This window comes from Trypanosoma brucei, chromosome 11 (genome assembly GCF_000210295.1).
Source record: "Trypanosoma brucei gambiense DAL972 chromosome 11, complete sequence".
NCBI lineage: Eukaryota > Euglenozoa > Kinetoplastea > Trypanosomatida > Trypanosomatidae > Trypanosoma > Trypanosoma brucei.
In genome coordinates, this window is record NC_026744.1 from 2,390,753 (window position 1) to 2,418,196 (window position 27,444).

At 50.5% G+C, this 27,444-nt stretch overlaps 10 protein-coding genes across 10 annotated transcripts; all 10 read left to right on the forward strand.

Annotated features, from left to right (window-relative positions):
• Positions 1–409: 409 nt before the first annotated feature.
• On the forward strand, positions 410–1,243 carry TbgDal_XI9840 (hypothetical protein, conserved; the record flags this gene model as incomplete). The annotated part of the gene is made up of 1 exon (XM_011781827.1): positions 410–1,243. One exon carries the CDS (start codon positions 410–412, stop codon positions 1,241–1,243), a length of 834 nt encoding a protein of 277 aa, XP_011780129.1.
• Positions 1,244–1,744: 501 nt separating this feature from the next.
• Positions 1,745–3,214, forward strand: TbgDal_XI9850 (hypothetical protein, conserved; the record flags this gene model as incomplete). Its single annotated transcript, XM_011781828.1, has 1 exon — positions 1,745–3,214. One exon carries the CDS (start codon positions 1,745–1,747, stop codon positions 3,212–3,214), a length of 1,470 nt encoding a protein of 489 aa, XP_011780130.1.
• A 551-nt stretch (positions 3,215–3,765) lies between these two features.
• Positions 3,766–4,146, forward strand: TbgDal_XI9860 (hypothetical protein, unlikely; the record flags this gene model as incomplete). The annotated part of the gene is made up of 1 exon (XM_011781829.1): positions 3,766–4,146. One exon carries the CDS (start codon positions 3,766–3,768, stop codon positions 4,144–4,146), a length of 381 nt encoding a protein of 126 aa, XP_011780131.1.
• Positions 4,147–4,853: 707 nt separating this feature from the next.
• TbgDal_XI9870 (glutathionylspermidine synthetase, putative) lies at positions 4,854–5,678 on the forward strand (the record flags this gene model as incomplete). Its single annotated transcript, XM_011781830.1, has 1 exon — positions 4,854–5,678. The coding sequence occupies one exon, from the start codon at positions 4,854–4,856 to the stop codon at positions 5,676–5,678; it is 825 nt and encodes a 274-aa protein (XP_011780132.1).
• A 1,055-nt stretch (positions 5,679–6,733) lies between these two features.
• On the forward strand, positions 6,734–7,783 carry TbgDal_XI9880 (hypothetical protein, conserved; the record flags this gene model as incomplete). Its single annotated transcript, XM_011781831.1, has 1 exon — positions 6,734–7,783. The coding sequence occupies one exon, from the start codon at positions 6,734–6,736 to the stop codon at positions 7,781–7,783; it is 1,050 nt and encodes a 349-aa protein (XP_011780133.1).
• Positions 7,784–19,874: 12,091 nt separating this feature from the next.
• On the forward strand, positions 19,875–20,921 carry TbgDal_XI9890 (glycerophosphoryl diester phosphodiesterase; the record flags this gene model as incomplete). The annotated part of the gene is made up of 1 exon (XM_011781832.1): positions 19,875–20,921. One exon carries the CDS (start codon positions 19,875–19,877, stop codon positions 20,919–20,921), a length of 1,047 nt encoding a protein of 348 aa, XP_011780134.1.
• Positions 20,922–21,199: 278 nt separating this feature from the next.
• Positions 21,200–21,619, forward strand: TbgDal_XI9900 (hypothetical protein, conserved; the record flags this gene model as incomplete). Its single annotated transcript, XM_011781833.1, has 1 exon — positions 21,200–21,619. The coding sequence occupies one exon, from the start codon at positions 21,200–21,202 to the stop codon at positions 21,617–21,619; it is 420 nt and encodes a 139-aa protein (XP_011780135.1).
• A 233-nt stretch (positions 21,620–21,852) lies between these two features.
• Positions 21,853–23,751, forward strand: TbgDal_XI9910 (hypothetical protein, conserved; the record flags this gene model as incomplete). Its single annotated transcript, XM_011781834.1, has 1 exon — positions 21,853–23,751. One exon carries the CDS (start codon positions 21,853–21,855, stop codon positions 23,749–23,751), a length of 1,899 nt encoding a protein of 632 aa, XP_011780136.1.
• A 278-nt stretch (positions 23,752–24,029) lies between these two features.
• TbgDal_XI9920 (KREH1) lies at positions 24,030–25,670 on the forward strand (the record flags this gene model as incomplete). Its single annotated transcript, XM_011781835.1, has 1 exon — positions 24,030–25,670. The coding sequence occupies one exon, from the start codon at positions 24,030–24,032 to the stop codon at positions 25,668–25,670; it is 1,641 nt and encodes a 546-aa protein (XP_011780137.1).
• Positions 25,671–26,141: 471 nt separating this feature from the next.
• TbgDal_XI9930 (hypothetical protein, conserved) lies at positions 26,142–27,281 on the forward strand (the record flags this gene model as incomplete). The annotated part of the gene is made up of 1 exon (XM_011781836.1): positions 26,142–27,281. The coding sequence occupies one exon, from the start codon at positions 26,142–26,144 to the stop codon at positions 27,279–27,281; it is 1,140 nt and encodes a 379-aa protein (XP_011780138.1).
• Positions 27,282–27,444: the final 163 nt, after the last annotated feature.

Below are 27,444 nucleotides of genomic sequence, written 5' to 3' on the forward strand. Positions count from 1 at the left end.
TTCCATTACATCACATGCAGGCAGCTTGATGCAAAGAAGATGATCTGCACCGCCCATGCACTGGGGACGTGAGTAAGAAAATATATCGTGGGGTATGAGTAGGTACTTTTATTCCCTGCGTGGCCTTGTTTGCTTGTGAAACGGTTGTGGTGAATAAGGATCATGCCACAACGCTGTGTTATAAACGGTGTGGTGTAGTGCTAGAGCTTACCTTGCAGTGGTGGGAAAACTGTAGAGTGATTGGGGAGTGATTTATGTGCTGTCAGGTACAATAACGCCGGTCGCGGCGTCCTTGAAGCCTGAAGCAACGCCGTTCCTGTTGTTGGTACCGGCGGAAGTCGTCACCTCTCAGTTTCTCCACTTTGGTTCTTCATAATCACATCTACGTATGCTCAAGTGCTACTAACTCATGATAAATCAAACAGGCTTCGCAAGCGCCTTAGCCTCGCGCACAGCGTTGCGGCACTCCGCGTTACGCATGATCCCGGTTCGTCGCGATTGTTTTACCCTTTTCTCCTGCCGCCGCTGCTTCAGTTTTTCGCGGGCACGAGCACCGCGTGTGAACTTAGAGGAGGTTCGCTTCGACAAACAATCCGCACGGTACGCCGGTACGGTATTTGGAGTGCCTACCGACGCGGTGGTTTTCTACGCGAAAGTTGGAGCCGCTGTGGTCGGGGTTTTAATAGTGTTCTGTATTTTTGTCAAAGGCTACGGTATACTTGCTCGTCTCAACCTTGGTACTGTTGCGCGGTTGGGGTTCACGTCTGGGTTTCTTTCCTGTATGGTGCTGAATGCAGTTTTCATTGGAATAGCTAGACGGTTTCGCATCAGCCCAAACGCTGTGTACAATCAGTCCATCGCCATCGTCATGCAAAATGAGAAGGTCGTTCAGCATCTCGGCCCCCATCCACGAACAGGAGATTTTAAGGCGTACTGTCAAACCGGTGGCTTCCGATTGCCGCTAATCCGGCGCATTCGTAGCGGCTCGTATGAGCTGTCAGACCTCCTTGGATTGAAGCCACAGAAGTTGCAAATGATGTTTGTTCTTCGAAACCAAGCAAATGGCGGTGAGGGTTTTGTTACATGTGAAGTGCGGCGGGAGACAACGGGCTTTCTAAGCTCAGCGAACACGTTCAGGTCACTCGCAGTGACGTTAACGGACCCGTCGCGCTCATCAGCGCGAACGATCGTATTAATTGGAAAGCCTGAGGACGTTGTGTATCGTGGGTTAATGAACCTGTAGAGGCGGGGAACAGTTCGTTTATGGTGCATGTGACTGTGCACCGCATTCGTGTACGTTAAAGGCGGAAGCAATTTTACCGGAGGTGGGAACAGAATCTGCTGTCGAGATGAGATCATCGAACGGGAGAGAGCATCAAAAAAATGTTTGGCAACTTTATTTCCCAGCTTATGAGAAACACTTGTTTGATTATGAGGTGTGTAACGCTTTTGTTTCCACTTTGCCTGTATTTTCAATCCTGCTGTGCAACATTCGACGTGCACGACCGTAGAGGCACAGAGTAAGGGAGAAAGGATCTAGGGAGGGGAAGATAGGGCGCCCCCTCCCGTGCTTACATCGTGTGCGTTAAAACCAGCCACCGAGGTGGCAAAGGACCGCCTAACGGCAATTATTACATGATTCGATTGTTACGGCGGTCACGTTTGGCATTGTCATCTTGAGTGTAGTGTGTTCCATGTAGTTCCTCGTGCGTTACCGCACGGATGCAAACACACGAGTATCCGCATGGACGTGCTCTTCCCTTCATGTGTTGGCATCGCCGTGCAGCATGCACCGCATGCAGGACACTTTTTCCCTTTCACCTTTGCTTTGCCACTGATAGTTATAGACCCGTTCCCCAGTGCAGGGTCCCACTGCATGATAAAACGAAGACAACACACAGATGTGTGCTACTACTCCCATGATCGGACAGGCATGAATAGGCTTCATCCACTGCAGCTTCTGTTGGCTTACGAGGAGACTCGCTGTCCGTACGACCTGCCGGGGGAAAAGGAAAGAAGACGCCTTGTTGGTTATCCTTCATGGACGGAGGCGGCACTCACTGCCTGGTCGCGCCAATCAGTCAAATACAGCGTGGCTGGGGAGGTAGAAAAGAGGTGTGAGGGGAGCAAATCACCGGTGTTGTTGATGGATGGGGGAGCGGAGCAACCGGAGCCTGTGGCCAAAGGTGCAGTGAGTACACCTACGAGCGGGGAAGCTGAAAAGGCAATAAGGATTACTGAAGCGCCCCTATTGGTGAGGCTGGTGGCACGCGAAGTTGTGGCGGCATCCCGCCTTATTGACGACTCGGCGACAAGTGAGGACGCAATGGGTAGCCAAGTTGATGGTGTGTTTACTTCTCATTGCAAACCGGTACGCTCAACTGAGTCTCATGCGCTTGAAAATCGAAGTGCCAACCCTGCACGGGAGTTGCTCAGAGTGAAACAACCGGCGACACGAGACATTGGGGTTGGCAGTGACATATGTGATCCCGGTAAAGGCCCTGCTGAGGAACGGGAAAGTTCCGGTCAAACGCGGCAAAGTGCCGTAGAGGACATCATGGTGGCACAAGGGAATCAAGTGGGTGATCTTCTTTCAAACACCGTGGAACGTCTCTACGCAAAGCTACAGGGGACCGCGCTAAAGGTCGTTGCCATTGATGACCTAAATCGACAATTAACCGAGAAGTTTGAATCCTTAAAACCGAGGGACCATGTGGAGGATAAGACTGAACTCAGCATATATCTGTATTCTCTTCGTCGTCAGGTAGAAAACCTGAAAAGGGAATGGGATGTCCATAAAACTGCGCTGGAGGCATCGGAGCAGCGGCTACGAGGAAACAAAACGGATCCTTCAGAGCGGACGGTTCGGGTGCAAATTGTGAAAGACTACGAAACGCCCCCGGTTCCTTACAAAAAGGGACCGTTCAGGCCGCTTGTTATACCGGCAGTCGGAAAGGAAGGGGAAAAGAAGAGCTCAGCCTCATATTCAGATAACTCCGAGTGGACCAGTGAGTCTTCAAGCTCGGTGCCCGCCTCGTCGCGCAGTGTTGTGTCGTCTTCTTCGTACACATCGACTTCCTCTCAACCAACGCCGACGTCTTCGTCTACAGACCACTCTTCCTCGTTTTCCACACTGAATTCGTCACCTTCTCGGCGAACGTCTTCGGTTAGCTTCTCATCGGAAGAAATCGACTCTGGAAGTACTCTTAGTTAGTTGCCATGAGATTTCCCCGCGATGGAAGCAATATAGACGTATCCGGATAGAATCAAACATAGAACACTAGAAACACCTCAGTTTTGTAGGTGTGTCGCTATTTCCACCGTATTTTTTTTGTTGGTTGTTTGATCATTTAGTTTGGCTAGTACAAGCTGCTACACCCTGCCGCAAAGGAATGGGGTAAGTGACATGTTCTCTCCCCACAGGTAAATTAACTGTTTCTCATTTATGTCGTTCATAATTCGTCCGTTCGTTTCCCTTTGCGATTTTCTCGGTACTTAGAAACGAAAGCAACCACACAGTAACACCGGGACGAAACCTGTCATTAATAGGCAACGGAATGTGACATTCGGTGAGGAGTTGTGTGTGGGGGGGGGGGGACGTCTCTCGTTGGAGAACACTTGGCACGGGAGCATAAAGTTTCAATGGGTGTAGTGGAACTGACTGGTGAAGCGGTTGTTGTGACCGAAGACGCTGGGGTGGGGCGGGGTGGCGGCGCTCTGCGAGGCGAGTGGAAGAGAAAAGAAGGAACCCTACACATTTAAGTCATGGGGGGGGGGTGCGTTTCCCAGCGGATGCACAAAACTTTCATAGGCTTAGGACGTGCGCCTGCCTGGTTCATGTCGCACTGGAGTTATGGTCGATTTGTATGTGCGTGCAATTGGCGGCGGAAACGGGCGCCTAAACATTTACATCCCCCCTTTTTTTTTTTGAACCCTCACGATTGTTGGCTACTTAGTGCCGTTTCATTGCCATTTGTTGGGGTGACTGTAACGCAACTAATCTTAATTCACTGCATGTCTTTTTTGTCGTCAACGCATGGAACCATTGGTTTCTGTATTGTAACAAGACGGCTGCAATTGTGTAAGGGCCTGTTTATACCCTCTTCTAACATATGTCAGCTTTATTGTTCATGCGCATCTTCTTAACCGTTCCCAGTGGATTGGTTTCTTTTCCGAAAACCTTTCTCATCGCTTCACTGACGTTTGATACTATGCACATCATCTCTTTCGCACACATACATGAATCTCGTTCCGTGGGTACCCAGTGTTCAGCTAAACACGTAATCGTTCCTCTTACCGTCACTGTGGTGTCCGTTTATTTTTGGTGTTTGGAGCCCTCTCTTGCATTTTGTTGTGTGTGGGTGGTGGGTGGGATTTCTATCGCTTTTTCCCTTTGTTGTTTATTTCCCCTGAGGCTGCTTTCTCGCAAAGATATAACGTGAGGGGGGTTTGCCATCGAGTAATAAAAATAAAAGGTAGAAAAGCCGGCAAAGAGAAAAAGGCGAAAGGTAGGACACGGCTACCAGTTCATCCAAGGCTAAGTTTTCCGGGTTTCGGTTTGTTCTGGTACTAAATTGGGTTGACGGCTTCGATAAATTCCGTATCTAGAAGTCGGTGAAAAAAAAAAGGAATAATTATCACCTGGCGAGTGAGTGATTTTTACTTGCTTTGTGGGACAAAGCAAAGAAAAAGGTGGAACTAATACTTGTGGAGTAATTAGAAGTGTTAGTTGAGTGAGCCACAACGATTTAGACGGGTACGTGTGCCAAGGGGAAGGGATAATAGAAGGACTGAGGGTAAAGCAATAAGAGGAAGAAAGAAGTGTTGTTTTGCTGTTTTTTTTTTTTTTTACAATGGCGAAAGGAAGCGATTATGATGCCGTAGCGTACGAGCCAATGCCGAGGGAAGGGTTCGATGCTGGCGATGAGGGACCTTTGGTCGGTAACCATGATCCGGGATTTCTGTTCGATGACCAGGCGGATGGCGCCCACAGCACTCAGCTTACCTATATTGCGCCATCAGTCAAGAAGCCGGTATATGCACTGGGTATCACACTACTTTTTCTTCTGGTTGCTGTGGTTTTAACCGTCATTCTGCAACCCACGTTTCTCTACGGCGAAACCTGCGTTACACCCTTTGGTACCATTATTGGTGTGCACAATGGCGTTTTCGCGTATAGCAACTGCCGAAGGGATCACATCTCCACCCAAAAAAATAGCATCAAAGGTGAAGGCTCCATGGAGACTGGCATGGAATGGCAGTGCTTTGAGTACGTGAAACGCTATTGGATCATGCGTGGAGTTCCTCAGCCTGTTATTTTACCCACTGCAAGAAAGTCCAGTGAACTTTGGTCGTTCACACAAGCAACCTTTAAAAACGGCTCAAAGGTGCAACTGGAACGGCACGACAATGGGGGGTCCCAACCACTAGTTGGTGACCTTTTGGTATATCGCGAGCAACCCGCCCTGTTGCCGGTTGGTCATGTCGCCGTTATTGTGCGCGTGGGGAAGACACATGTTTGGGTGGCCGAACAGAACTGGTTTAACAAACAATGGCACCCGCCGTTCCACAACTTTTCACGCACCATCAAGATGCATCACAATGCAGAAAGCCAAACCTACGAGTTGGAGGACATGGCGGGTACAACTATCAAGGGCTGGATGCGGTACAAGACGTAGTAGGGTAGTTACGGGGCGTTGAAAGTGGCGCCGCGGTATCGACATTCTCAGATAGGGCATATTTTGTGCTTTTTTCCTCCTGGTTGGACTCCTTTTATTTCCTTCTTGTTCTCCCTTACACAGCGGCAGAAATGAAGGATGTTGGAAGGGGAAAGTATGCACCCCATCTCCAACCAGCTGTATCAACTTTGCTTGAACAACCGTTCAGCTCGGCGCGAAGACGCGCTGGTGCTTCACGGTTAACTTGTCCCTTTTGTCTTCTTCGGAGGGGGGAAGGGACCCTTTTCAGTAGTGAATCCGAACAAACAACCCCGACGGGAGTAAATCCTTCTTTTTTACACCACTCCTTGCGCGTTTCCTTCTCATCTCGGTTTCGGTTGCGATCTTTTTGTCTCCTATACTGTGCGTTAAGAGTGTTTGTGGACTATTGGACCATATAGTGGGTTTGCGTCTTCCCCTCTTGCCCCATTCATGCGCATTCACGCTCTTGAATACTTTATGGAAGCAGGAAAGGGAAAAAGTGAAATTATGACGGAACAGCGAGTGCCTGCCTGCGGGTGCACGCGCGTGGCGCCACCTCCACCACTGGATTGAGCCGCGACTTCCATCGATGGATTGCGCTACAGAATTGATGGAAATGGAGCTATGCAGAGTACTGTAGCGTTGTGTGCCGCACCAAGATTGTGGAGCATGTCTTTGCTGCTCTACAACCTAAGTCTTGCGGAGCTTACTAGGCCCTTCCATCCATTGGCGTGTGCGTGTTGTGCTACAGTGCGTGTGGGATTGAGACAAGGTGTGCCGAATGATATGTTTTGCTTCCATTCTTTTGCTGTGCAATCGAGGAGTCATTCATGGCTGCGGACATTAACATCTGATGGTGATGGCGCTGCGATTATTTCGGTTCCCCACATTTCGCTGATTTAATGTAAATAGTCGGCAAAGTGCACCCATTCAAATTTCTTTCACTCCAGTACCACTCTTTTTTTGTCGGTTCTTGTGCCGTTTGGTAGCATTCTTTTTTTTAAAAAAAGAGAGAAGGAAAGTGAGGGCAAGGGATGACCTTACTCTCCCATGTAGTGGTTCTTTGTTCCCTCCTCTTCGTGCTGTCTGGTTGCGGGAGGGGGGTGCCTTTTTGTTACACGTATGAGCTAGACCGCAAGGTGAAACCGGTAGAAACTTGGACCGGACAAATGCTAACAATGGCGCAGCAAGCGCACGAGAGGGTGAAGGGAATGCGTCACTCAATTTCTTCCGTCGCCGCGGCTGTACACAAATACGCATGGATTGTCAAGAACACAACAGAAGGGGATGCAATTTACGTAGACACCGCGACTCGACAACTGTCCAGAGCCTCGGATGCCCACGACCGGGTTGCAAACCTACAGAAGACAATACAGGATCATCACAAAGAGGTGACGTACCTTTCTCGCAAGGCAATGGAAAGCTGTGACGAATGGGTTGTCACGCTGCACCGTCTCCGGAAGACGAGGGAAGAGAAGGACCGGACAGAACTGATGAAGAAACTTCAAACCCACGAGGCTGTAGCCAAAGAGAACATTGGCATCGCCAAGAAGGTGGCGTTACAGACAAAGCCATTCGCGGAGCAGGTTGCGAGGAACGTCTCGACAGCGGAGAGTGCACTCAGGTTCGCGCTAAATGTCTGGAAGAAGTTCACCTCCGTTCTTGGAGAGACAATTGAGAAAAAGAAGGCTGAGGCCGAACGTAGAGCTCGCGAGGCAGCCGAACAAACGAACAGATCTGACAATGCCACTGATGAACCACAAGAGCAGACAGCAGATGCGGCAAACCGAACGGCCACCCTACCCGAAAAGGAGGGTTCGGCAGAGCAGAACGATGAGGAGGTGGAAGACGTGCAACAGATTCCAAAGATTGTTGACAGTTTGGATTTCAGGGACAATTTCAGTGAGGAGCGACCCACCACACAAGTGAGCACACCATCGTGGAGTGAGCAAGGGGATGAAACTGCGACGGATACCACACTTAAGACGAGGGCCCAATATTCCGAACTGGCTACACGGGGGTGCAGAGGGCTGTTCCATTTATCGGCTATTCTGTTCACCTATGCTCGCATTACCGCTCCTTAAATAGGGATCTCCTCCAATCTATCGAACGGCTGCGTCCTTTTTCCAGAAGAGTTGTATCTGTTGATTTGCCCGTGGTGGAGATGGCAGGGGTGAGTTATATAGGTAACTAGCATGTGGGGTTGTACTATCCAAAGCCCATGTAGGTAGTCAATAAATGTGTACAGTTGGTTGTCGAGGTGGGGGTGTTGCGTGCGTTGGTGAGGAGGGTGTGCTTTTTGTATGCATACAACGTGTGCTTACCTCCCATCCACCACAACCACAACCTCCAACCAGTCAGAATGCTCGTTTTGTTCTTCGCTTTTCACCGTATTCGGTACTGTTGCTTCTACCCAAATTTGAACACTTTGCTTTAAGTATTATCTTTTTTCTTTGTTTGCTCCGCCACGACAAGTCAACGACTGTGCCGCGACGGCGCCTTAGTGGCGGCCCCTCCGTCGTTGCCCTTTTGCTCTGTAGAAGATATGTCGCTTTCTGCTTATTTGCTGAAAAGCAAATACGGGCGCCATTCAGCTGATCCGGCGTCACGTACTGTGTGGACGGTCACTGCTAGGTTTCCAGTCTGTTTATTTCCCTCCTTTTTTTTGAGCTTAGTTGGGCACTAGTTTTCTTCCCTATGCCTGAAAATAAAAATCGTGGCGTGCCTTCGCTGGGCCAGCGCGGTTTGTGGCGAGACGGGGAGAAGCCCGCGCCAAACGCAACGGGTTTCAGGAGTACATATGTCGGGGCCCACTTTAATTGTAGGTTTACGCGCCCCGCTGCTAAAACATGGTGGCTAGGAAATTTTAGTAAGATATACCGCTGCGGGCACCAGCTTACCCGCCATTGCGGTGTCAAGGTCCAGCGCCGCCCATATCGGTGGACAACAAAACGCCAGCACCTTCGACGTGTCGAGCTGGTTTCGGAGGTGTATTTACAGCCACCCGACGGTGCCCCAATGAGGTGCGATGGTCACTTGAGGGGAAGGAAGAAGCGTTAGTTCGCAATTCGGCATAGCGGGGCAAACCGTATGTTTAGCCTAGTGTGCAGCGAAAAGAAAGGCGCGCGCGAATTTAGAATAAACTGCTTCTCGCCGGATTTGCCTTCCGGTGCACTGCCAAGGTGCTGATCCAGAAGCGACAGGATGCAAGAGCAAAAAGGGGGGAAGGATCATACAAACATACGTAGATGCACACACGTACGCTTATGCATTTGTTATTTGTGAATGTGGCACCGAAGAGGGAACGAATCCCAGGGGGGGGAGGTTTTGATCGAGTTCTGTGGGGGTGAACTGCGTTAGTAAAGAGTGTGGGCAAAAACTCCCCCCCCCTCCCTTTGACAGCGAGCTAGTGATCCGCAAAAGCGGATACAACACCCCGCTAGGATATTCGGGATCTGGCGGGGATTGAACCCCCAGGCCGCTTCGTCTCACGGGACCGCGCCGCCGGTAGTGCCTTTAGGGGCGCCAACGGGCGGAAGCGAATGTGGATGATTCGGCTGCGGTTCTACCCTTCGCATTCGTGCCATCATGCGCAATAGTATCTACGCCACCGACGCTGCAAGAACGCGGAGGTGTTACGAGCGGTTTGTGTATGTTGCAGAGGGGGAGAAGGAGAAAGGAAAGTATCCTTTTTTGTTTCCACTGCGGTCGCACGTGTAAGGGATTTCGTGAGGCCAAACAGCATTCACTTCAACCTCTCACACTATCACCTTCTTTCCCTCTTTAGCTTCCATATTTTGGAGAGCTGTACAACACCTCTGCAGCGATTTTTGACACATCCTGCAAAAATCTATTTCTACCACAAACTTCGTCCGGATTGAAAAAACACCAAGAGCACTCGCCTCGAGGGCGATCCCTCATGTGGCTATAGTTTTCTCCTGGGACTTTCACTTCCAATCTTAACTCATGTTGTCGTCTGCTTTGGTGTAGCTTTCGCACCTCCAAGCTTCGCGTGCACACACACCATGGTAGATTCACCGAGCGCAGACTCCGCGGCCATAGCAACTCAACGGTACACGGAACTTCTCTGAACCGCTTATAGCCTATATATATACATATATATATATATATATATATACATTTTTTTTGCATTAAAGTTCCCAATAGTTCCCCAAACGACCTTCCAACGCCCGCCCAGCCACTCACTCGATCACGCGTGTGTAAATTTTGACCCTCGATTCGGTTTCCTCTCATGCCCCCTTTTGGTTGTCGCAATTCACGTATTTTCGTCACGCCGCAATCCATATATACAAACTGTCCCTTGTGGCCCGTGATCCCCATTCCGCAAATTACCGAGAGTGGCTCATGGCTTTCCAACGTTACACGCTCCCCTTTTCCGCAAAAGCATGAGGACCCGTAGACGACACCACCTCGTAAAGCGACTGCAGCCTGCCGCCGGGCTCGGGTACCCTCGTCCCGGTTGCGCGGGGTTTGGTTGTTTTCGCTTTCAACCCTTCCTGGAGCAAGGGCAAATGGGGAGCTTGGTTCAGCCTCTTTTTCGCAGCGTCGACTGTCAGCCGCGGCCCTTTCAACGCCGATTTAGCTATTGCGTGTTTTCCACCGCCTCGACCGTATGGCCTGTTCACGCTGGCTCTCCACACCATGGCAGCTCTGTTCCCACTTCTAACTCGATCTTAACTAATACAAAACCGCTACTTTCCTCAACGACAATCGCTAATGGAGTGCTGGGGTCTCGTGCGCCAAAGCTTATCGGGGAAGGAGGCTAACCCCCACCCGTGATCACGACGCGCAGCCACCTACGCCGCCAAGAGTCGCAACGCTGTCAAATGCCTTCGCTTGGCCCTCGAAAATGAGGAATTGTGGATTGAAGTTACTGCTGCCGCAGATGCTTGGGGCGGCCGAAGCCGCCATCGGCGTTGCGCGCGGTCGCCGTTTGCACGATAGCATATGCATACGATGTACATGAACTGCAACCCGCTTCGGATGTTTTACACCCGCGGCGGCGTCGCGAAATGGCAACGCCGAAGTATGGGGTCCCCCTGGACACTTGTGTGATCCGCCGTACCCCTTACCGAAACTTGTAAGAGGAAGGGAAGCTAGCTATTGCGAATGGGCCGCAGCGGCAGCCAGCAGCCGACCTCAGAACCAAAGGAAGTGCGCTTTAGACGGATAATCGGTGCTGTTTCTTACCGAAAGGGTGAACGGATGCGCGGTGGAGGAAGGGGGAAACTGCCAAAGAGGGCTTGTGCCGCCGCAAAAACGAGTGCGTACGCGACGGGAATGGTAGACAGAGATTACGAAAGCGGGGGCATGCCCGGCGATTGTCAAATGAGAGCGAAGCACCGAGTAGCGGTGAACGGGGGCCCGTCAGCACTGACTTGTTTGCAGCCGTGACCGGTTGCCAAAATTGAGCGTTATGCAGAACATTTTTTTTTTGGAATTTTCTTCGTGCCTTCGTGGGAGTTTCCCCCCACTGGCGCGGCCATCAGCCATCACCGTAGAGCCCTGAGATGCTATCGGTCTGGCGACTGTGGCAGAGTCTCCCTTTTTTATTCAGCCTAACACACCCTCTATAATTTTTGTTGTAGCTCCGCAGTTGAACGGAATACAGCAGATGGGGCGAGAAGCCCCCCACCCCAGGCTCTCCCAAAGATGTCAATTAGCAATCCTTTTGTTTTGATTTTTGTTATTCGTTTATTATTCTCTCCCCCTCTTTCTGTTTCTGTTGCTTGTTGATTGCATACCCCCTCTGTCTCTGAGGGTGTCTGGACTATTCCTGCGTCCGGTGCTTTTCCTGCTAGCTCCACTCTCGGCAATAAGGGGAGAAGTCGCGGAAGGAAGAGTGGGTTGTATGACTGTTACCTTAGGTGAGGACTTCACCTGCGGCCGGCTCCGTTCAACCGCAATGAGAAACTGCGCCACCGTTTTAGAGGAACATATATCCTGCACACACACACCCCCTCTACCGCAAACCTGACTCGTAACTTCTTCAAACCGGGACAGCTCATCAGGTGCAGCGACGTTTCTTTGCGGTCGCCGCGTTGGCTGGTAACAGCGCGCTCTACCTTCATACCGTGCATCTTCTTTTGATGTAGGGTGAGGCCAGTTTTGCTAGCACACTGCCTTCCGCATGTCGGGCACACCAATATGGATGTGTTTGTATGCGGGGAATCAGTGGCACACAATTTTGTGCTTTTGCTGCATTTAAGCTCGACTCCCTCACCTTTGTGGAAAGGCTTACAGTGTCGGATGAGGGAGTCCCTGCAACTGAGCACTTTTTGGCACACACCACACTGCACCTCGCCTTTCCCCGGGACGTCAACGTTTCCCTCACGGGCACGCTTACGAGGGAATTGCACCAACACCACGGTACCGTCCTCCGTCACTATGCTCTTATGTTTGAATTTCTTGTGTAGTGACAGGGAAGAACGTGTACCGAAGCTCGCCTCGCACAGGTCACATTGAAACGGCAGCTTCCGTGTATCCTGAGGGGCTGGCGCTGCTGGGGCTCTACCATCTCCTTGCACTGACTCCTCGTTCTCTCGCCCCCTTTTCACGCGGCAACTACCGCTACCTATGCCATGTATCGTTTGAAGGTGGTGTAATAGTCGGCCTGCCACTGCGAATTTGGAGGCACAGCTGGTACAATGAAGCACCTGTGGTCTCATCGGGACTCGTGTGCTCGATGGTGGAGGAACGATCGCCACCACTGGAGGGGGCTCCGGGGGGATATCCACTGCAGGTGTTGCATCGCCGTATTTGATCTTCAAGAGGGCATCAGCTCGCACAAAGCCATGTTTGTTTACCATATGCGTTACAGCATTCGACAGGTATTGGTATGTGGCATCACATTCCGTACATTTAGTTGGTTTGGAGGTTCTCTGAAGAGTGCGTGTCGCAACAGGTGTGGTTGTTTGTGTTGTTGGCCCTATTGCTGCATGTTGCGGGTTGCACCATCGGCACTGTGGAGGCACACTCGGGTTGATCTTTGGCAACATCCATCCATAGTGTCTTGAAGACCCAACCCGAAAGCGTGCCAGTGCCGTTTCTTCTTCCCTCGTCAGTTCTTCCTTATGTTTTGTTGGAAAGTGGTTGCCCGTGATACCAAACCTATGAGTGTTCTCATGGACTTCTTCCAACCTAAGCACTCGCTTCACATAAGCAATGATGTCGGGGATCCATGTGTCTCGCAACTGTGGTAAATCAGCGGTCTTTTTGGCCATCTCATCACAAACCTCGTTCCGTTTCACGCCACAATGGCCGAACACAAATTGTAGTCGGATACGCACCTTCCTTCTCTGAACTTGAAGCAGAAGCCCCCATAGTCGTCTCAGAATTGGATCCGTTACGGCTAGGGGGCCTGTCTGCAGTGCTGTTAACATTGACAGCGAGTCAGAGAAGATGGACAACCTGCTCGGTGTGCTTCTGTATGCCGGAAGCCATTTCAGCAGCCGTTGCGGTCCTATCTCTAATGCTACGCATTCCGCTCTGTAACTGCATGATGGTTCCCCTGCTCCGGTCTTGGATGCACAAATCAGCGTGTTGTTTCTATAGAGCAGGGCAGCTGCTCCGGACTTCTCACCGAGGGACACGGATCCATCAGTCCACAATTCGTAGTGCTCTCGCCGCGGTGGCTCCTTCCCCCTCCGTGCAAAATGCCGTTCAATCCACTTTTCGGAAGCCTCCCTTTTGACATCGTCAGGGTCATCAGCGCACACAGGCTTTATCTGCGTGTGAAATAGCGGTCGGCAGCTGTGGCGGTGCGTCGATGTCTCTAGTGGGTGCTCGCGTGGCCCAATGCAGAGGTGGGGATCAGACCGCATGATGCGGGAACGTAGGGCTCTGACTGGGTTTTTGCTGTGGTATACTTCTTCACTGCGCCGCAAACATCCGCCTCGTGACTCACACATCAGCATGAATTTCATGCTGCGCACAAGAGTGGTCGTCTTGAGTGGCAGGAGGTTTACTTCCAGCAGAGAGTCCTCTTTGCGCGTCCCATGCGGTATTCCAGCTATGATGCGACTGGCTTTGTGTTGTGCTGATGCAAGGAGGTCGCGACTTCGTTCCGAAGCGTCCCAGTACCATACCTCAATGCCATACATGGTGTGTGCCTGTACGAGTGCTAGATAAAAAGCTCTCAGTACTTGTCGTCTTGGCCCCCATGTAGAAGCTGAGATGGCTGCTATCTGCAGTAGTCGGAAGTCCATCTTGCGTCTCGTTTCGGCCGCATGTGTTGCCATCCCCTGCAGACACTGGAATGTTACCCCTAGAAGCTTCGGTGTCCTGTCAGCTCCTATTCTTTCGCCGTCCAGTTGTAATGTAAGGGGGTGGCCGCTCTGTACACCCGAAGGAGTGTGCACTTTGTTTTCGCTACGTTGACAGACATGAAGTACTCTTTTGACCACTGTAACACCACGTTTAGGTCGCATTGTAGCGTGTGGTTGATGACATTCCTCTCTGTGTGCCTCGCAAGTTGCGTCAGGTCGTCTGCAAAGAATCCGTGCTGCAGTAACGGCACTTCTGCAAGGCGCTGGTTCAACGAGTTCATGACAATAATGAACATGATTGGGACAAGGACAGTTCCCTGTGGCACTCCTCGCTCAAATGTTCTGCTTCTGGAAAGCTTCTCCTTGAATCTCACTCTGCCAGTTCGGTTACTCAGAAATGATACGCACCACTTCACAATGTGGGGTGATACCTTCATTCTGTGCATTTCCATCGCAATTTTGTCGTGGTCTACTGTATCGAATGCCTTCTCGTAGTCAACGAATACAGCACCCGTACGATATTGGTGCGTGGGGCGGCAGAGGGCAGCGCGGACGTGCAGGAGTTGTTCCAGCGTTGAGCATCCGGGGCGAAAGCCTGATTGCTGCGGCGTCAGCTGGGACTCAACAGTGTCTCTAAGTCTCGCGGCAATTATGCGTTCCATGACTTTGCAGAGACAGCTCGTGAGCGTCACAGGCCTGTAAGAATCGAGGTCCTCCGCCTTTTTTCCGGCCTTCAGGATGGGGATGATAACACCAGTCTTCCATGCAGGCGGCACGACTCCCGTTCGTAGGCTGTCATTGAATAGCCTCAGAACAACATTCTGCGCTGTGCTACAGAGGTGTTGCAGTGCCTCGTTGTATAAGCAATCAGGTCCGGCTGCAGATCCACTCGGTAGCAGTTTGATCGATCTCCGTAGTTCAGCCATCATAATGGGACTGAACTCACTCGCTATCGTCTTTATGTGTGCTGGTGGGTGTGAGTTGGGGTGCCTTCTTGCGCGGGACGAGTACAGTTTAATGAACCTCTCAGCTTGACGGTAGTCTGTGATGGCCGCGTAATCAACCAGTGACGCCGGTGTGGTTAGTGGTCGTGGCGCATATACCTTCTTGACAATGTGCCAACTGCAGCGGTCTGACACCGCAAGTCTGGAGCATAGCGTGCTCCATCTCTTCTTTGTGGTACGGTCCAGGATCTGCTTACGCGTGGCTACCAACTTTTCCCTTCGGTGGGAGGGTCCGCATCCAGCGATCTCTTCATCGAGTTTCGCGAGCTCAGGTGTCCAATGTGGTGGCGTTGCTCTGCAGCCACGGGGGACGGAGACCTTCGTCGCAATGCGGATGGCGGAGCTTAATTTCTGTTCCAGGGTGTTGACGTTCTTCTCTCTACCAATTTCCCTGCAGAGCTCGTCAAACTTGAGATGGAAATTCCTCCAGTTAGCTTTTAGCCATGCGTACATGGGCTTTCGAAGCCGCGGGCAACTCAGTGCATCTGTGTCGTCTCCAAAGATAACGTCGAAAAATATGTGATGGTGATCGCTATCGGGAGAATACAGCGATGTCCACGTGTACACTGTGCAATTCCTTGAGAGTGTCACATCAGGGGTGGACTCCCCGTGGTGGCGCGCGTACCTGTTGCACTCACCAGTGTTGCAGACCAGAAACTGGTTGTCAATGCACCACTGTGTGAGGGTTTCACCCTTGGTATTTGGTGGGTTCGCGCGATCCCATGCCAACGCGTGTGAGTTAGCGTCTGCACCGATGAGCTGGGCACCGTCAGTCATCAGAAGCGTATCTAGGTCAGTTGCCGTGAAGGTATGTTTTGGTGGGATGTATGCCGACGTGACAGTCAGCGCCGTTTCCACGTGCAAGGTGAATTGTTGCATGCACTTGTTCAATGCGACCAACAACGGCCATACCGGTCTCGACTGGTAAGTCCTCCCTCACTAGTATTGATACACCACCTCCTTTGCAGTTACGAGCTATTCCGTGATGTTGGTAGCCATCAACGCTAAAGCAAGCCGCCTCTCCAGGCGTCATCCTTGTCTCGCTCAACAGAAAAAAGGCGATCCGCTCATCAACAAGGGTTTTGTGGAGTGCTAATCTCTTTCCTTGAGATAGCCCGACGCAGTTCCACTGCATCCCGCGCAACGACGGGCCGGGATTCTCTTCCACATCACCGGACAGCAGCATCTTAGTGCGGATGATACTGCTGATGGCACGCTGGCACGTGCCCAGGGACCGACAAATGAAAAACGGTGTCCCAGAAAGACGCTGCTGATCCCTGTGCTGTACGACGCTGTGGGCGAAGCAAAGCATTGTTCCCCATGAAAGGAACGCTGCTGGCTCTTGGCTTCCCCCGATGATACGGGGTACTGGACTCTGACACCACGTTGAGGTGGCCGGCATTGCTAGGGTACGCAGAACATCAACACCAACCGTGGGAACACCGGTCGTCCCATCGTGGTATCAGGGGCTGTCGGCCTCCAAGGTAAGGAACAAGGCCCCCCTTCGAGCATTGGCACAGCGGTGGCACCTGACATCAGCCAACCAGAGCAACCAGGCGCGGCAACAGTCGAGCACCACGGGAAGGTGCCCACTTTAAGCACTGCCTAATGCCGGCGAAAGTGCACACTTTTATGCTTTGTTGACGGGGCTATCTTGTCCCTCAGCGGGGATACCAAGTAGAACCCAGTTCCCGCTCCCATCATCGGAGCTTAACGAAACGGAGGGACACCTCTCAGGCGGAAACGTGTGATCCTCCCGGAAATGCTCTGCGAGGGCGCACTGGACCTTTCCGTCACGCAGGAGGTGATCGCAAAGGTTATGGGAACCGCGCCATTCACCTCCTATGGTTGCAAACACACGGGGCTTGCCCATTTTAGAGAGAAAAGCACCAGGGCGTCAACACACGTTCGTTTTGGAGTGGTGTAGCTACGAGTCTGAGAACAAACACAGATTTGGGAAGCGTCACTGTTACAATGGTGTCTGAAAGTAGTGAACAGCATGCTGTGACATATTTCCCTTTCCCTGACAACTCTAACGTGAGCACGGGAAGGTCGGAGTTACTGGGAGAAATAAAGGTCCACGGCTATTTTGAGCGGATTCGAATTGTCGCCCTGCTGCCGGAACTCGCGCGCCCCAAAGGAAGAGAGTGAGAGAAGCTGATATTAAATTTGGCAACTGGAGAAGAGTTTAATGGTCACCGGCAGTGAAGACCTAATGTGACACACAACACTGAGAGACAGGCTGTTTCACACAAACGTTACCTATTTCTGGCGTTGTGAGGTGACCGTTCAGAATGTGGTGCGGAACCGTAACAGCTACCACAGTTGGATCACCTCCAATGTAGCAGTGGGGCGCGATATGAAAAGGATAATGTACTTCAAAACTCCACAACCTTTTACTTCCTCAGAAAAGGGGGCTGGTTGGCCCAAATTACTGAAAGGAACGCGCAATTAAGCCCCGTAAATAGGGGAAAGGTGGAGTGGACGGCACTTGAAGACTCCAACGAGGGCATTACATCTGTTGTTCGCCCGTTGACATCAAATACAATCCCTAATAGGGGCGACATGCTGCCACAAGGAATGTTCGCCGGAACAGAGAGTCCGTGAAAGTAAGGCATATCAACGCAGGAGCCTAGCGAAAAGACTAGCCTTCATTAGGTTGGGAAAAAATGTTTTGAACCCTGGCGATGCCGGCCACCTCAACGTGGTGTCAGAGTCCAGTACCCCGTGTCATCGGGGGAAGCCAAGAGCCAGCAGCGTTCCTTTCACGGGGAACACTGCTGTGCTTCGGCTATGGCATCATACAGCACAGGGATCAGCAGCGTCTTGCTGGGACACCGTTTTTCATTTGTCGGTCCCTGGGCACGTGGCTAGCGTGCCATCAGCAGTATCACCCGCACTAAGATGCTGCTGTCCGGTGATGATGTTTCGAATGATGTATTTTTAGGGGGTCGAGGGGGAATGCTGCCAAATCATCCGTCACTGAAGGGCGAAACTGGATTTGACCGAGGGTGAGTCCACCGCCTGCTCGTCATCTATCATCGCTCAGGCAAGAAGTGAGTGCACGGTGACGAAAAAATGATAGACACAAGTTGTTTGTAGATACGTATACGTAGCATTCTACAAAGAATCCAACAATTCCACCAACGAATGTTGCCATCACTGAATACTGTCCGTTTAAGCCCATTTTCAACGCGGTTGCAATAAAGAGTCCCTCGGAGAGGCGTTTGTTGTACTAGAGAAAGGGGGGAGAACGAAATTTAATTCGTGTAGTTGCAGCAGTGGCGGAGGTTGGTAAGGGTTTCTCGTCTCGGTTTTGAACCGCTGCTGCCGTAAGTAGGGATTTCCTGACTAGCGGCAATCAGGATAGTCATTCCGGTCTTCTGGTGGAAAAACTTTATTAAGGATTATGGCGCTTTTTGCTCTTCAGGGTGCCGTCTGCTCTAAGAGCCACAAGGAAGAGGGAGAAAACGCGTGGCGGAGGAAGAGGCGCGGGGTTTACGAGGCTTTGGGGAGACTTCGACCCCTAGTGAGCGGCACCGCGGTACACCCTTGGCCCTCCCCGTCCTACGTCCATCACCCACAGTGACCCGGCTCCTAGGGCGTGTCACCGCTGCCTGATAGCTCGAGTAGTGGCTGCTAAACGCTTGCGGTGCCGGGAAGTGCGGTCTTTGATGTGACGCCTGCCGGAGGCAGGGCTTTTTACACAGCTTGCCTAACGAAGGTCGTGATTTGGTGGTCGCTGTAAATCGTCGATTGACGTGGTCGTTTTGTGGCAATTCAGTCTGCCGGGGGCGGTTGGTGCTACCGCCGCAGATGTAGGAGGTGCCCTACCTGGTGCTCTCGGTAGTGCCTTCGCTTCTCCTCAGTCGTCTTTTTTTTGGACTGTGGTCCGACGGAGGAGAGATATGGGGCTCGTATGTGCCAAACCAAGGGTGGGGATTGGATCCAAACCGACTGCCAGCGCTTCACTCACGGGGAGTTGGTTGGGCTCTCCGGGGTGGTCCCGCACCACCCACATGGGAAATGAGACGAGGGAGATATGACAGCAACTTGCTCACCTGCCGTTCACGGCGCGGTGCCCGCTGCGATCCACGTTCTTTTATTTTTTGTTGGGGAGGAGTTCAGTGTCTCGTTCCTTTCCTCAGCTGCTATGGCAAAAATTGTGGTTCGTGTGTGGAGTACCAAGGGTGCCGCAAACAACAAGCAACTGCGTTCCCGTAGCAACTGTCCGTGATTTTTGTCTTCCTTCAGGGGATGTTGTGGAGTTCCCTAATACCGCGTTGTTCTGGCACAGCTTACCCGCTTGTCTTTGGCTATGTCCGGCACCACCGAGTTTCTGCTGCTTCCACTCATATCTAATACTAGTTTTGTATATTTGTCATAGAGAGGGGGGCGCCGTGATGTTAAGGCATGGCATCTGCCCTCGGTTTTACGGGCGTTCATCCAAAATTTGCGCCGTTATTTCATCTGCTTTCTGAGCTAACCCGACCTAAGTGTCATTTCTATGTCTTATGAAGGTGGGTAAGCCGCGTATACACTAAACTTCTGCGGTCTGTGGAGCGCCACGTTCGTGGCGTTATATGATAAAGGCGTGGTTAAAGAATCTAAAGTTGTCAGTGCATCCCGTTGTTGGTCTGTTCTGTGCAAGTCGTGGTGAATACGATTAATTTCTGTCTGTGAAGGGTTCATTATATTTGTGCCGCTTTGATGGTTACTTTATCCTTTATGGTATTTGCATTCTGATGATAAACCCTATTTTGTTGTTGGGAGGAATCATTAGCTTTGTGTAACGCTAAATCTGTTAGCATATAAACGATTTTTCGTTGTCTGCGGCAGATAAGGCCTCACACAAAGAAAGTGTGCAAGGTTAGTGAAATTCAATGGCCTTTTCTGCACTAGCCGCTGTTTTTTTCACCGGTTTCTGTGTTCTGTTCGCCACTATATTAGCTTTTTCTCCGCGGCAGACCCATGATAGGAAGAAGGTGCTGGCGCGGTTGAGAGCTAAATTCCCCTACTCTGTCAGTAAGATCGCTCACAGAGGGGGGAGTATATTGGGACCGGAAAATACTTTGTATGCTTTCCACAGGGCAGTGAAGGAGGGCGCGGCGGACATGCTGGAGTTAGATGTTCGCGAAACCATGGACTATCGTATTGTGGTTTGCCATGACGAGTGGCTGGAAAGACTTTGTGGGAGTGCGTACAAGCACGTGACTGTAAAAGACATCACGGTTGGCGACGATCCCAACACCAATCTCCCCCAACTGCAAAGGAATATACCTCTCCATTTTGTGTCTAGTGAGAAAACCATGTACTGTGCCACAGATTCCGTACCAGTGGACGGCACCACTCGCTTGTGCTTGCTGGAAGAAGTATTCGAAGCATTTCCTACTATCCCAATTCACATTGATATTAAATATGCGAGTTCAGATTTCACTGATCGGATATTCGATTTGATTAAGAAATATGGACGCGAACCGGTTACATTCGTTGGCAGTAGCAACTGGAGGAATGAAATATATATTACAAGGTATATGAAAAGACTTTCTTCACAGAAGGACAAGTGTAAATTTCACACCTTCGCCGGTCCCATAGACTACGTGCTTGTGCACGTTGCTCACTATATTGGCGTGCTGCCGCTGATCCCCTTGAACTTTGATATTTTTTCTGTTCCCTTATTTACGAAACGAAAGAAACAAGAAATTCCATTTTTCTTGCGGCCGATAGCACAGCTTTTAAATTCCCCGTCCCTGTGGATGCACTTGCAGCAGCGGGGTATTCTTGTTGTCGGTTGGGTGCTAAACGACGTCGATGAGTTCGAGGAGGCTTCTAGATGGCCAATAAATGGTGTAATGACCGATGATCCAATATCATTCAACGGTTTCCTAATATCACACGACGTTTCTAATACGATGAATTTGCTGAACTGAAATAATGCGGAAGATGCTGTCTTTCCCTCCACCACTTAACGTGTCGTTCTGTGGGAGCACGTTTTTTTTCAATTATGCCGTCTTGGAACATCATTAATTGAAGGGAAAGTACTTTCCCCTCCCGTTTTAACTTGGGAAACTATATATCTTCGTTAACAGTCAGTCTTTATATATTATTTTTCACTGAATATACCATACCACCGATTCACATTTTTTTTTCCATAAAGAAGGTGTGTTACAACCGTCGTTGGATCTTTTGGAGGGTGTCAGCTAGGGTCATGCGCGCACTATACCAGTTCGTTGCGGGTGCCCTTTTTTCCGCCTCTTTGTTTGTCTTTGCAGACGGACTGATAGTGGCGACGCAAAATGCTCTTCCGTATAATTTTTTGATGTGGCTGCCATCGTTGTTGATGTTTTGCGGGATGTTCGTTCTTTGCTATGTCGATGCCGGAGCAATTAGCAATCGATATGATCTAATGGGTGATGGCGATTCATCACGTGACCGTGCCTTCTTCTTTGCGTCGGTCCTGTTTATGGTTAGCGGATTTGCCGTTTCTCTTTGGAAGGCAATTGATCCCTACACCAATGCTGGTGTTCCGTGGCCCGGTGCCTCTCTCGTTATTCAAAGCGCATTACTTATTGCTTCCTTTGCGCTGTTGTTTTGGCAGAAAACACAAGATAGCAATTCATTCTTGTGAGTGAATTTCGAAGCAATACTTGTCGTTATATTTGTTTCAATTTCCCCCATCCACCTCATTTTCCTTGTGTTTTGTGTCAGCGCGACTTGCGGGCATGCCGTGTGGCTCGTTTTGCGGACGTTAGGACACCTTTGTCTTATGTTACGCGTTGACTGTTGCGGTCTTGACTATTATTTTATTGCTGTTTTTTTATGTGTAATATGGATTACAAGCAACGCCATAGTTACTAGCGGATGTCTGGACCGGTTTCCCAGCTCAGTAATGAGCGTTTGAGGGAGTTACGTGCTGCCGTTCATTCGTTTCTTCAGGATTCTAGCGTCTACTCCAGTATTCGTGACATTATAGATACCTATGTCACTGAAAATCCCGAGGGTTCGGTGACAGCATCATCTTCGGCTGACGTGATGAAAATTATACGTGAAAGAGGTCTAGTGCAGGAACTACTGAACAAGCTGCAGGATGAGAAGCGTGCGGACGCTAAGAACACAATAACTCCTTGTCATTTATGGAAGCTTCTTCCTGGTGAATATTATTTGCATGTCCGGCTTGCAGGGGGTAAGGCATTTGTGGACAACCTTGACATAGCTCCCAGTGTAGCCCAAGACTATCATATGTACGTGGCCTTGCAATTTGGACCCCATCGCTATCGATCCGTTTCTCAAGATGTTTCTGTGGATCCACCCTTTCGTGATGAGTTTCTGATTCATCTTGACTACAAAGCATTTGGTACATCAGCCCTCGACTTGATTGAAATTTCCACCCCTTTCAATTTGGCTGTCATACGGGAGGACCGTTTTTTATCAACAGCGACAATGGTTGGTGAGAACGTTGTTGACTGGAGGAAAGTTTTACGAACTGGCTATCTTGGGTTAACCGTAGAATTGTGTGGTGAAAATCCAGGAATCCCCGCGGGTATTATAGAACTACAAATAGAAATACTTCCCAATAAAGCGCCTCGTTTTACCGATGAAGAAATTGTCAGGAGAATTGAGTTGCAAAGGTCAGGAATAACATCAGCCGATCGCGAATTTCTTCTTTACGCACGACGTTGGTGGAAAGAATTCCAAGACATTCGACCGGGTCACAAACAGAGGAGAGTGAAAGTGTTTGCCTCTACTCCAAGTGGGAGAATGGTTCCCACGGCCCACTTCGTCTCCGTTATTCGCTCCGAAAGGGGGATTGAAACCCCTTTCGACGCAGCAAGGTTTGTTTCGCTGTTTGCAGTGACAACAGAAGAGCATCTTACTCAGGAAGTCCTTAGTGGTTCTGGGGGTAACAGCTCTGGGGCGACGTGGGTTTCCTTGCTTACTTTCCTCTCCCAGAGGCGTGGTGATGTCTGCAATCATTCTACACTCCTTTGTTCGCTTCTGTTGGGGTTCGGTCTCGACGCGTACTGTGCCGTGGGAAGCGATAGAAAGGGGAAGACGACAATGTTTGTCGTGACGCGCAGGAGGGTTGTGGCCGGCACCTTTGAAGTCACTCTGTGGGAGCCCACCTCCGGGAGTCGCTTTTTACTAACAGAGCCCCACCCGTTTGAAACCATCGGCTGTATGTTTACTCACCGATCGTTTTATGCAAACATTCAGCAGTCCGATTTTGTAGTAACTACTTCATTCGATGTCGACAACGAGGAACTGTGGAAGCCCATGAATCCTCTGAAACTTCGCATGGTTCCCAAGTCACCCAACCCATCGCTCTTATGGGTTTCTCGTGATGTCAAAAAGCTAGAAAATGAGCTACAGGGATCACTCGTGCGGGAAATAACGAATTACCGTGATGCACGCGGAATCGTTTCGAACATCGATGAGCGACTTTCGTACGTTCTTTCCCAGGCTCTTTGTGCCTACGAAAACCACCGAAGGAGGGGCACACCAGAGGATTTGTCACTCTTCGAGTCTTGCGTGAAGGGAACCATTGGTGATGGCAAAACCTTCAGAGGCGTTCCAGTTAACGTTACGCATTTGAACTCTCACAAGATACTTGCTGCATTCGGGGAGAGTACCTCGGGAAGAGAGATATTAGAGTTGAGTGCAGATGGCCTAACGCTTGGTATCCAAGTTAAGGTTTTCCCCTTCCCTGAAGAGGTGCTCTCAGTTTGGGTAATGCTGGCGGCAGCCTACAGGTCTCCATGAGCCCTAAAGGTAATCCCTAGTAGGATTTTGTGAGTGCTTTCCACTAAACGGTGATGGATGGATTCCCTTTGACTGACTTAGACCCACTGCACACCACATTCAACCGTGTGCCTGAGGATGTGTTGGGGGTAGATTGCGCCAGTTACCAGTGGTTCCATTGTTGCTCATTCATTTAGTGAATCGTCTTGATTCATCAGATGTATCGTTTTTAGCCCTGTTTATACACTTTATTTTTAACTTTCTTTTAGTTTTCTCTAGCTAGCATACGGCACATAAGCATGAGGGCCCTGCGTTGTGTCAGGAGGGGTGTTTATCGCCAGTCAGTACGACTCTGTTATTTTATGTCGCTGGAGTGTTCACTACGTCCAATCACAGGTGCCTCCGCACGATTACTGTGCCGATTTACTGCTCCGACTTGGCCCAGAAAAAATGAGGTGGAGGAAGGGGATGTGGGGACGACAGAGTCCACTTCGCAAGATGTGCGGTCAATATTTCGTAGTAACATCGAAACACACTCCGAAGTATCGCTCGAATCCTCAGCAAGTCCAGCTCTGCCACCCAAAACTGCGGCGTTGGATGTGTCTGTTCTCGACAGTAAGGGTAACGCGGTCCCAGTGAATCCTGTTAAGCTCTTTTCTGATCTCGACAATCTACCTGATTGGCTGTCGAAGGGACTCCAGTCGTCCGGATTTTCATGTACCACCCCCATTCAAAGCTATACTATTCCAGTCCTTGACGAGGGTCACGATATGATCGGCCTGGCTCCTACAGGTTCGGGGAAAACTGTAGCCTTCGCCGTTCCCGCCCTAAAAAAGTTTCAGTGGAGTCCGAACGGTTCACCAAGGATAGTGGTTCTCGCACCAACAAGGGAGCTAGTTCAACAAACTGCGAAAGTGTTCCATCAGTTGAGTTCGGGGAAAGTTCGTGTGTGCGAAGCGTACGGTGGTGCCCCACGTGAAGCGCAGGCCCGTCGGTTGCACAATGGTTGCGATGTTCTCGTGGCGTGCCCAGGTCGGTTGAAGGACTTCTTGCAGAACGGCGACGTGATCTTTGATGAAGTGTCGTTTTTGGTCTTCGATGAGGCTGATCGTCTACTGGACATGGGGTTCAAGGTCCAATTAGACGACATTCTGGGTTACTTTTCGAGCCACCGCCCTGCTCAAACGATGATGTGGTCCGCCACCTGGCCCCCGGTTGTGGAGCAACTGGCCCAAGAGTATCTCTCACAGAATCGCTACGTAATCCGGTCTGGAACCGCTGGAACGGGACTTCAGGTCAACGAGAATATTAAGCAGCACATTTTCTTTGCTGATGCCCCCGAAGAGCGCGTGAAAACACTTGTTTCTCTCATTAAGGAGGGGAAAATTGACGAGAATACCGCTAAGATGATGATATTTGTCGAGCGTCAAACTGACACAGAGAATGCAGCCTACGCGCTGGCCCGTATGTTGGGGATTCATAGCAGATGCATTGGAGTGGTGCACGGCGGGATGCAACAGCGGCAGAGGGATCATATAATGGGCATATTCAAGGAAGGACGGATTCGGATACTTGTAGCCACTGACGTGGCCTCTCGTGGACTTGACTTCCCGGATGTAACTTGCGTTGTTAACCTCATAGCCCCCAAGAACATTGACAGCTACTGCCACCGCATTGGTCGGACCGGAAGGGCTGGTCGCACCGGTGAGTCCTTTACCTTTATTGGGCGTTCGGATGGATCTCTGGCGAAGGACTTGATAAATTACCTGGAAAAATGTGGTATGGACGTCCCTCAGCGGTTAGTGGAGTTTGCTGAAGAGCACGCCCAAGGGGAGGAGATAAAGCGTATGAAACGACCGTGGCGCGGTAGGCAGCAGCGTGAGGGGAGGAGCCAGTCGCGGGGTGGTCGTGAGCCGGCACCTCGTGACAGTGGTTGGTAGTTGCTGCGCAGTTTTGTTGCTGTCAGGACTTGTGGTGACTGACATGTTTCTGTCATTTCTACTTTAGCACATTAGTTTCACATAGTGATCCTGGCATATGATGGACCTTCTTTCCTCGTCACTGGTGCGTGAACCCCTTTTCGGTGTGAGCGCACCTTTTGTTCGTTTTTTCACGTGTGTTATTTCCTAGAGCTTCACATCTGGTGATAGGCTCACGTGGCGTTGTAGTTAAATTCTTTAAGAAACCTGCGAGAGGTATTTCTAAAATAGTACAACACGATGGAAAAATGTTGAAATAAATCTTAAATGAAACGGCACGTTCAAATAAGGAGAAAGGAACTATCAATGACATGTTTATTCGTTAAGCACTAACTTGTCACCGCTTTGTCCACAATGTTTTTCCATCCGAACCAATTTACCACGCGAGGAACTTAGTCAATAAATTTCTAGGCATTGGGGTTTGATTGTGTCATGGCGAGGATAATTGACGTATCCGAGCTGGATTACGCAGCGCACTCCCTTACTCGTGGAGGACTAGTGGCACTTCCCACCGAGACAGTGTACGGCCTGGGTGGCAATGCGCTCGACGAAAGGGCCGTCCAACAGATCTTTGAGGTTAAGGGGAGACCCTCCACTGACCCATTGATTTGCCATGTTCCCGATATCCAGAGAGCGGTGGGACTGTGGGATTCTAATGCTGACCCTGCAGCCCTGGAGGTAGCTAAGTGGATAGGGGATGCAATCTGGCCTGGGCCTTTGACTATCGTGTTTAGGGCGAATTCTGTGCTACCTCCCTCGGTAACAGGGAATTCAGGGTATGTGGGCGTGCGGATACCAAATCACCCCATCGCGCTCCAGCTTCTGCAACTTGTTAACTTCCCCGTGGCTGCACCAAGCGCCAATACTTTTGGTCATGTTAGTCCTACTACAGCGGAGCATGTCCTTCGCGATTTGGGGGAAAGGTGTCCTTCGCTACTGGTCATTGACGGGGGGCACTCTAACATTGGTATCGAATCAACAGTATTGAAAGTGGCCAGTGCTACAAAGGTTGAAATTTTACGCCGTGGGAAGGTCTCGCTTGCGGATTTACAACAAGTAATATGGAAAAAGTTTGAGTGCCACATCACCGTTAGGGACACCCGGTCATGCCCAGGTACCGTCGATATGGCGATGGACGGACCCGGTCAACTGTTGACCCACTATTCTCCCAGCGTTTTATCGGGTATGTTAACACCTAAGAGTACGAATTGCGAAGTGCATCAGAATGAACTGGACAAGGCTGTTGTAGAACTTCCCTCCACTCCCCCCTTGACAGGGGGAGTTCCGCTAAATCAAACCGTGATAATTGACTTTGGGGGGCTTTTGCAACGTTTTCAGAGGGTTTGCTTGGCATATCGTGATCTCAGCGCTGAGGGTGAGGTGCAGCAGGCTTGCTTTGCTGTCTTTGAGGCGTTGCGGTGGAGTGAGACGGTTTCAGGGGCGGGTGTGGTTTTGTTTCCACTAATATCGGAGTGGCCGTGCAAAACGGGTGATGAAGAACTTTTAGCGGCCGTGGAGGATCGCCTCTTCAGGGCTGCCTCCGGTAAGATAGCTAACATTCGCTTCGGATGAACAGTGCCATCATCAAATGACTGCTCTTTTCACTGCACTGTGAGACTTCGGGGGAAAATAGTGGTATTTTTTTTTTTTTGAGCCAAAAGGAAAGGGAGGAAAAGCATTAGGGCACTGCATCTGATAGCTTTGAAGAAAAAGCAACTATAATTGTGGCAAGTAG